Source organism: Passer domesticus, chromosome 27, assembly GCF_036417665.1.
Source record: "Passer domesticus isolate bPasDom1 chromosome 27, bPasDom1.hap1, whole genome shotgun sequence".
NCBI lineage: Eukaryota > Metazoa > Chordata > Aves > Passeriformes > Passeridae > Passer > Passer domesticus.
The window spans coordinates 1,249,418-1,258,820 of record NC_087500.1 but is presented as its reverse complement, the minus strand read 5'-3'; the positions used below and the strand labels follow the sequence as shown (position 1 = coordinate 1,258,820).

At 58.1% G+C, this 9,403-nt stretch overlaps 1 protein-coding gene across 1 annotated transcript; it reads left to right on the top strand.

The window, feature by feature from the left end:
- The first annotated feature begins 401 nt into the window (after window positions 1–401).
- Window positions 402–7,779, top strand: LOC135286519 (leucine-rich repeat-containing protein 37A-like). Its single transcript, XM_064399611.1, has 11 exons — window positions 402–595; window positions 842–913; window positions 1,318–1,389; window positions 2,068–2,148; window positions 2,415–2,486; window positions 3,110–3,184; window positions 3,636–3,754; window positions 4,831–5,957; window positions 6,059–6,151; window positions 6,490–6,554; window positions 7,275–7,779. Exons 1-11 carry the CDS (start codon window positions 402–404, stop codon window positions 7,483–7,485), a joined length of 2,181 nt encoding a protein of 726 aa, XP_064255681.1. The 3' UTR covers window positions 7,486–7,779.
- The last annotated feature ends 1,624 nt before the right edge of the window (window positions 7,780–9,403 follow it).

Sequence of the window (9,403 nt, the reverse complement as noted above, 5' to 3'; positions counted from 1 at the left end):
AATCCTTCCCTGTGTGGGGGGTGAGGCCCTGGCACAGGGTGCCCAGAGCAGCTGTGGCTGCCCCTGGATCCCTGGCAGTGTCCAAGGCCAGGTTGGACGAGGCTTGGAGCAGCCTGGGATAGTGGAAGGGGTGCCTGTGCATGGCAGGGGTGGCACTGGATGTGCCTTTGGGTCCCTTCCAAGCCAATCCATTCCATGATTCCACGTATTGATGGCTCTGAGACAGAGTCACTTGGTGACACCATGGCCTGCGAGCTCTGTTGCCAAGCACCACCTCAAGCATTGCTACAATGACACAGAAGGGAGCACTGTGACATTGGCAGCACCACTGTGACACAGGAACTGCCACAGCTGCACCTGAGGGCTGTGTCCCAGGTGACTGCAGCCAGTCCTGCCTCGCCATGGACCTGGTGCCGCGTCTCGTGCGCGCTCTGCTCCTGCTGGCCCTGCTGCTGGCAGTGGCTCCCTCGGCAGGAGTGGCCGAGGAGCTCTGCCCAGAGCCCTGCCGCTGCCCGGGCCATGGGCGGCTGAACTGCCGCCACACCGGGCTGGCCACCGTGCCCCCGGCCAGCCGCCGCCGAGCCCTGGCCCTCCTGTGAGTCCCGGGGCCCCACAGAGCCCTACAGCTGCCCCTCCTCGGCTCCCTGTGTCTGCAGAGCCCACCTGGGACACCCGGGGGACTCCCTGCCTGGGGACAGCGTGGGCTTGGGGGCCTGAGCTCAGCAGGGGGGTGAAGCCAGGCTGGGCACGCTGTGCCTTCTCCAGGCAAAGCCCAGTTCCAGCTCAGCAGCAAGGAAATGGGTTTTCCTGAGGGGGGACTGGGCCTTTTGTTTCTTTGCAGAGATTTCACTGGCAACTCCATTACTGCTCTTGGTAAACAGGCCTGGAAGGACTACCCATGGGCTGAGACATTGTAAGTGGCCTGCACCATTTCAAAAGTCAGGAGTTTGGGGATTTTCCATCCTTTGGTCTGGGGATGGGATCAGCAGCCCTCACACCATCCGCTTGCATTCTTTCCATTGGAGTTCAAAGCTCTGTGGCTCTGCAAGGAGGGGTGTGAATCAGCCCAGCTTCCCAGTATGGCAAGAATTGCCATGAGCCTCTTGCAGCATCCCCGTGTGTGTCTGCCCAGGGATGACGCTGTGGTCACCTTTAGCCGGCCAGGAGCAAGGGCCTGCTGTGGCCAGGAGTGGGGACGATCCCTGCAGTGTCCCAAAGAGATGCTTCAGTCAAGCTGCTGCAGGAGATTTTCCCATGACAATGCCATTTGCTGCTGGCCAGCGGCCGCTGTCACAATGTCCCTGTGTCCCCTTGCAGAGTGCTCAGGGACAATGAGCTGCGGACAGTGAAGAGCCATTCCCTGGAGGGGCTGTTCCTGCTGAAGCACCTGTAAGCACCGGGCCCTGCCCATGGTGGGGGGCTCCTGCCTGCCCCTCGCTGGGGCCCTGCTGCTCAGCCCAGCCACGGGCATGTGGCCTTTGTCCATGCTGGGATCAAGTCTGCAAAGGCAGCTAGATGCAACAGGGCAATTGGAAGTGACATTTGTTGCTCTAACTGGAACAGGGATTTGTCCTACAATGAGATCCAGTCCATTGAGGAACGGGCTTTTGAGCCACTGCCTTTCCTGAAGTTTCTGTGAGTGATCCAGTTCCTTGCTGGTGTTTTTAGCTCCGTCTTTGCCTTGGGCACCCCAATTTCCTGTGCAGGAAAATGCTGCTGTTCTTTTGCCCTCAGTCCCTAACTCTGCCCTGCCCAGAGCCCAGCTGAGCTGCAGAGGTCAATGCCGATGGCTGGGCAGCCACGCCAGGGGACAGAGCCCAGCGGGGTTGTCCACACACAGCCATCAAGTAGCCAGTTCTTGCAGCCTTGGCTGCTTCCTGGAACAGAAAGAGAGTCAGCACGTGTGCCGCTCGCTTGGCCTCCTGGGCAGGCTACAAACACCGAGAAAGCAGCAGTTGCCTCCCTCTTCCACCTTGGATTTGCACCTTTCCTGCAAAGGGATCCCGCTTTGTCCCCTCTTTCTGTAGGGCAGGCCCGATTCCTGTGTGTGACCTCCTCTCTCCCCAGAAATCTCTCCGGGAACGGCCTCACGCGGATCCGCAGCGGCACTTTCCAGGCCTGGCATGGGATGCAGTTCCTCCAGGAGCTGTAAGTGGCCCCAGGGCTAAAGGCACGGCAGGGCGAGCCTCTGCAGGGTCCCTGGGCAGGAGCAGATTTGCCCTTGGGAAAGTCCTGATTGCGAGTGTGCATGTCAGCCAGGGAGCAGCAGGAGTGTGCAGCTGCAAAGGCCCTTTGCCCTGCCCTGCTCATCTCCTGCAAGGCTTCCTTGGATGGGCCCAGGCCGTGCCCACGTGCCCGGCACAGCCAGCTCACATCCTTGCCATCAGCCCTGACAGAGCTCTGTTGTTTCCCAGGATCCTCAGCCAAAACCCGCTGGTTGTGATAGATGACTCTGCCTTCTTCAAGCTGCCCTCAGTGCGCTCTCTGTAAGTATTGGCTCGTTTGGAGCAGATGCACAGAGAGCTGTGTCTCTCTCGAGTGCCCTGTTCTCAGGAGGGCAGCCCAAATGGGGCAGGAGCAAATCTGCCTGTGGGCCAGCCTGAGTCTGCTGGAGACACAAGTGGCCCAGCTGCAGCAGAGCAAGGCAAAGGCCAAGCAGTGCTGGTGTGTCCCCAGCTGCAAAGCAGCCCAGGAACTGGGACACAACCTTTCAGGGATTGAGAGAGCCCATGCAGGTCTGGGGCCGTGGAGCTGCTGGCAGGGCTCTGGGAATGAAGTGCACTCCTGCCAGCAGCTCCAGGCTCCTGCCCCCTCCAGGGACTCAGCTGCCCTCAGGGGAGAGCAGCAGGAGGTCGGGAGAGGGGCAATCCTTTCTGGTGGCATCTGTCTGCCACGGGAGCTGCAGGGTTGCCCTCCTGATTCCGAGGGGCTGGTTTAGAGCAGGGCGAGGCAGAGGGAAGCTGGGCTCCAGAAGGGCTGCTCTTGGAGCAGGCAGAAGGGGATGCCTCTGCCAACAGCACCACCATCGTCAGGGCCCTGGGCTTGCTGTCAGAGCAGAGTCCTGGCAATGTCACCAGAGAATTTCATGATCTCTTTGCAATGCCTGCAGAGACCTAAGTGCCACCCAAGTGATCCCGCAGACGCTGCTGCAGCTACTACAGACCACAGTGAGCTTGGAAACCCTGTGAGTGTGTGGGACTGAGCCCCAGCCGCCAGCAGGCTCTGAGTGCTGGCACAAGGGCTCTGCTGGGAAAACAAATCCATGTGCCACAAAACCAGAAGAAACCCAGTAAACTCAAGAATTGCTGTTTCCTTATGGGAACGTGCCAAAACTCACCCGCTCAGAGGCAGAATTTCACCTTTTCGGGTGACTTGCTGCAGGTCTCTCAAAGCAGAGTTTGAACTCCAGGCGGGGGCATTTCTGTGTCACGTGGTATTTTGGGAGCAGTTCCACTTTCCAGGTTAAAATCCCCTTTCTGATGTTTGGCATTGGGAGTCAGGGGCCTTTCCCAGAGCTGTGGCACACAGTGAAGCACAAGCCCCATGAGTGGGGTTCCTGTGTGTTCCCTGAGTCGGGCTCTGAGCCACGGACTGGGTGGGCAGGTGTTCCTGCAATAATCCCCTCTTGTCTGCAGGCAAGTGCCCAAGGAGACGGCCTGCTGCCTGTGCCAGGAGCGTCCCCGGCCCGAGAGCCCCTGCAGGACCATCCAGTTCCTGTGCGAGAAGCTGTGCAGCAGCAGCGCCCCGCAGTGCGGTTGGTGTCCGGAGGGGCTGGGGGGAGCTCAAATCTGCCACTTCTCTTGAGCCTGGGGAGATGCTGCAGGACTGCCCCGTGCTGGGGGCCTGATCTCCCCCTGGAGCGCAGGCATTAGACAAAACCCCTTGGGATGGAAAGCTCCTGGTGATTGTCCATATCTTGTGTGTCACATACTGTCTGGAGAAGGAACAGCTCACTGGGCCCACCAAAGCTACGATTTTGCTACCCACAGCATGCCCCCAGGCAAGGAAAGCAGGAATGCCCTGTGCCCTTCCCTGGCGCTGGAAGGCAAGGTCTGCTCATAAACCCCCTAAATTCCCCTAACAGCCTGCTTTCTGTGCCACCCCACTGCCCTCTGCAGGACAAAGGGCAGGGCTCCTGCTGTGCTCTGCAGGGTGAACACCAAGCACCATCATGCCTTCGTTGGGGTGTGCAGGGGGAGGAAAGCACCGTCCTGCTCCAGCTGGGCACAGGGCACAGCACATCCTGTCCACAGCAGGGCCAGGCTGCACTTGTGCAAACAGATACAGCCAGGTTGCCAAAGGCTCCAGGGAGCTCGCTTCTCTCACTGGCTCAGCCCCAGGTTTCCCACAGCACAGTCCCAGAGCTCTGGTGCCTTTGGGGAAGTTTTTCACGGTGTAAGAGCTTGAGCTGCTGCTCTTGGGAATGGCCCTGGAGCAAAGGAATCCCTGGGCTTTCCTCCCCTGCCAGTCTGTGCCCCCATTGCAGCACGGGTCCTTCCTCTGGGGTCTCAGGCTCTTCACTGGCTCCTGCAGAGCCACCCAAGCCTGCTCATCTGGAGCTGTGGGAACCTCTCCGACAGCAAAGCCATTCCCCAGGGATGTTTCCCTCCCATGCAAACAGAGCCCCAGGAGACACCTGGAAAGAGCCAGCTCTCTGCTCTGCTCCGAGGGGATAATGGCATGGATTGAAGGGCTCTGCTGCTCCCCACAACACATCCCCCACTCTGCTCTTGGGATGCCTAAACTTAGAGATGAGCTCCTGCTGCTCAGGGTAACCTCTGAGCCTGTGTCTGTGCCCAGCTGCTGATCTGCTCTCTTGGTGTTCTACAGTTCACTCAACTGTGCTGCAGACACGGGGAGAAGTAATGGACATGGAGCAACGCAGAGAGCTGAACACCAGCCCTGTGTTGATCCTCAAGCCCATGGAACCTTCACTGGGAGATCATGGAACTGCAACGCTTGTGGTTGCCCTGACCCAGAGCGCTGAGGGTGGTGTCAGCAGCCTGGATAGCTCCAGAAGAAATTCATATCCCCCTCAGCATCTCTTGGGGCACGAAGGCAAAACAAGTGCTGGTGACCTGAGGGCCAAGGTCAAGAAGAAGCTGCACAAGGCAGAAAGCATCAAGGCTGCAAGAATCACTGTCCCACACCAGCCCCAGCCTGCCAGGCTGAAGCATGTGGTGGAAAAGACACCCTCAAGCTGGCATCAAGAGAAGATGGAGTCACGTTTATACTGGCAAGGATTAAAGCCCTCAGCTGTAACTGGTGGATTAAAACATGCTGACGATCCCTCCATCTCTGGACAACACAGAGATGAGGAGGAAGATCCAACTGCCAGGAAGTACCACGTCAGGACACACAAACGGCACAAGAAGAAGGACAGGCAGTATTGGGTTGGACATAATCCGCTTTTCTACCAGGTGCTGAGCCCTGTGAAAGTGGAGCGAAGGTCCAGATCTGCCCAGGGTCTAAACAGGGACGTGGATTTTCTCTCTGACCCGTTGGTTCAGAGCCACCCCGCTGTGAGCAGCAGACGAGGAGCCACGGCTGAAGAGAAGCATTCCTCCATCGGCGGCCACCTCCTGCTCATGCCTGACACCAGAGAGGAGGAAGACTCCATGCTCCTCCATAAACCTGTGAGACCCCGAAGTGCGGACCTTGCGCCAGTACTAAAAGACCTGGAAACCAATGCTGATCATCACCAGCAGTTGATGGAGGCACACAAAGGCCTGAAGACATTCATGGCCCACGTGGAGAGAGCTCTGAGGAGGGACTGCAGCCTGCCCCAGCTCAAGCAGGCGTGTGCCAAGATGGTCAAAAAGACCAGGCTGCTTCTAAAGGTGCTCCAAGGGAGGCAAGAGAACCAGGAAGCCTATGATCCAATAGAGCAGTGTCGTCAACAAGAGAACATGATCATTCACATGGCCTTGGGGAAGGACAAGGGGCTCACAGGGAAGGTAGGAGAGCTGCTGGGCACTGCTGCATGTGTCCTTCTGGGCAAAGGAGAATGGAAGGAGCAATGCTCTTACCCACATATTCTTCCTTCCTTGCCTCACAGCACAAACAGAAGGTTGTGGTGTACGTGATCACATTTGTGGTTCTGCTGTTTTTCTTCGTCTTGGTTTTACTGATACTGAAGTGTGTCTTCCACGTAAGCCAGTTTCTTGTTTGACACACAGCTGTCTGTCTTGTAGTTAGAGTGCCCAGGTGATGAGCCCCACGTGCCACTGCAGATGCCCCTGCATGTGCGGGGTGCCACAGGAGATGTTTTTCCAAGCCTGAAGCTTGTGGCAGCATCCCCAGCACTCAGCTCAGCAGGGTCCAGCCTGCCTGGGGGGAGCTTGTCCTGCCTTCTGTCCCAGCTCTCCCCAGCTTTGCTTTGCTCTCCTGCCTTCAGCCACACAGCAATGAGAGCTTTCACCCTCTCCCCTGTTTGGCAGAATATTACAGGACAACTGATGTTGCAAATCTCCCATTTTCCTTCCCCAGAAGCGCTCCCGACAGAGTGAACTTGACTCCCAGCCTGGCCACCCCAGGAAATTGTGGCTGAGAAGGTAAGTCCTGCCCATGCCACCTAGAGTCTTTCCTGTGCAGAGCAGCTCCTCCTGGAGCCCCGCAGCCACGCAGGTGCCGCTGCCCAGGACTCCTCGGGCCGTGTTTCCGACACGTCGCGTTTGGGGGAGCCCTGGGAAAGCGGCTCCTGAGCGCTGGGCACGGCCAGGGGCTCCCAGCCCAAGCAGCCCTTCCCACGCCGGCGCTGGGATGGATGTCTTGGGCCCCGGGGCGCTCCCAAATCTCTGTGAGCACGAGCAGTCTCCTCTGCTGTGGCTCTGCCCTATTTTTCCCCGCTCCCTCCCCACAGTGGCTGGTGAAGAACTCACTCCCATCCTCTCCAGCTGCCTTTTGCATGCAGGGCTCATTCCCTGGATTGCCAGCCATTGCCACCCCTGCTGGGGCTCCCCATCTTCCTTGGGCTCTGCTGACACACCCCAGAGCAGGGAGAGGTGCTGGCACCTGCTGCAGCCCTCCCTGGCCAAACCTCCCTGCTAAGGGAGCCGGACCAGGGACCTCTGGCCATGGGATGTCCAGAAGCCTTTTTGTCCCCGTTCACCTCGCTCACTCCATTGCTTTGCATCGTTGGAAATGCCCCTTCCCGACTGCTCCAGCGGCTGCTTCCCAGACAGGGCAGAGCACAGGCACCCCTGTTGCCCACAGCCTCCATCACCTGCTGCCTTCTCTTTTATGCCCATTTTCTCTCTCTGTTTTTTTTTCAGGTTCTGTGCAAAACTGCCACAGAGAGGGAGGAAGGATAACAAGGAGGCACAGAATGTAGAGCAGCCTTTGCTCTACAGGGCAGAGAGCTCCTCCGAGTGTTGCCCCTGTTCCCAGGCTGTTCATGGAGCATCCCAGTGCTGTTCCCTGTTCAGCAAGTCTGAATTGCCATGGATTCAACGCATCAGGGATGCCTATGAATCCCAGAGATAAGCATCTTGGGAAGAGGCATAGTGTGAAGAACAAAGGTAGAAGACTTTCAAGAAGTTAATGGGATGCCACAATTGTTCACCTCCCATTTAGCTGAGGCCCTCCTTGGATGCTGCTTTGTTTGCTGTTTTTATTTCTTTAGATGCTTTTTCCTTGACTGTTATTTCTTGCTGTCACTGCTGAGGGAAGGCCAGAGGGTGCTGCAGGCAAGCACAAGCTCTGGGACACCCAGAGAAGGCATCAGTATCTCAGGGTTTTCCTCATCCCTTGTCACAATGTTTTACCCTGCATTCAATAAAAACCAAGTTGGTTCTCGTTCCTCCTGGTGTTGCTGATTTTTTAGTAAAAGCAGTTTCTGTTCTCCCTTATGGAATTGGCCAAATTCAGTTCCAGCTGTGCCTTTGCTTTTTTGCCTTTCTCCCTGCACGCCCCAACAACATCCTCGCCATCCTCCTGTGGTGCTGCCCTTCTTCCAAAGGTGTAAATTCTGTGTTTTCCCGGAGTCCCAGGTAAAGCTTCCTGCTCAGCCGTTGTGCTTCCTCACCAGCTCGTCTTTGGGCACACGGGCATGGCCTGTTCCTGCCTGTGCCTACAAGGATTTCTCCCTGCAGAATGTCCAGCCCCTCTGGACTGCTCTGCCCCTCAGGACAGCGTCCCCAGGGAGCCTCTCAAAGAGCGTGGCTGGCCTGACTCCCCCTGGGCAGCCCCTCCAGCCTGGATGGAGCTTGTCCACACCGTGCTTGTCCGGCCCCAGTGGCTCAGAGCCTCCCCCGTGTTGTGCAGAGGGAGCTGGGAAGGTGAGATGGGCCAGGAGGGGATTGCCCTGCTGCCCCCAGCAGGGACCTGTTTCCATTGCCCTTGTTTTGGATCCCCTCCCCCTGCCTGCTGGCCACAGCCTTGGGCATCCTGGGCTTCTTGGGATGTGTCTGTCTGGGACGTTTGTGCAATGGCTGCTTCAGAGGGGCTCCAGCAGTCCCTCTGCCTCTGCCACTCCTTATCTTTGCACTTCCCCCTTCAGCTCTGCCACTGGGCTGAGCAGAGCATGCACCTGGTCCTACCTCACCCAGGTGTTATTTCTGCCAGCCCCAGTGCCAGTGCCTGGCTCCAGCACTCCCTGTGGAGTTTTCCCATTCCAACGAGACCTTCCTGGATAGCTCGTTGGATATCAAAGGAAGAGGCTTTGCAGTAGTGCTTCTAAAACATCCCAAGGCCCCTGTAGCTTTCCAGGGTCCACACTTTTGTGTTCCAAATGTCTCCTGTGAACACAAGAGCTGTGGGTGGGGAATGGGAAGGGGAATGGCCGGTGTCCTCCTGCAGAGGTCTCGGCACGGGTGTCCCCGTGGTGCTGGCTTGGAGCTGCACAAGCAGCACTGTCCCCTCTGCACCCCTGAGGTTTTCACCTCCTCCTCCTCCTTCCCTTTGCCCTCCCTCACTCCTGCCTGGCTCCCAGGCTGATGGTTGCATTGTTGAACCTCCTGCTGAAGGGCTGCTGTGATGGAGCAGAATCACCTTCTCCAGGAGGTTTAATGGGCATGCATGAAAGGCACCTTGGTCGAATATGGCTCAGAAGAGGCTTAAAATAGTGTCCGGGTGTGTAAGTCAGGAAAAAGAGAGATCAGGGAGGAATTTCTCCATGGAAAGGGTGGTCAGGCCTTGGAAGGGGCTGCCCAAGGAGGCGCTGGACTCCCCATGCCTGCAGGGGTGCAAGGGACAGCTGGAGGTGGCACTGAGTGCTGTGGCCTGGCTGCCAAGGTGGGGATCGGGCACAGGATGGACCCGCTGAACCCGGAGGTCTCCACCATGGACAGCGACTCTGAGGCTCCGTGGCTCCGTGGCTCCGTGGCCAGGAGTGGAGGCCGCCCTGCCGCAGGCGCTGCCGGAGCCGCCCCGGCCCGAGCTGCTGGCCCGCGCGTTTCCCCTC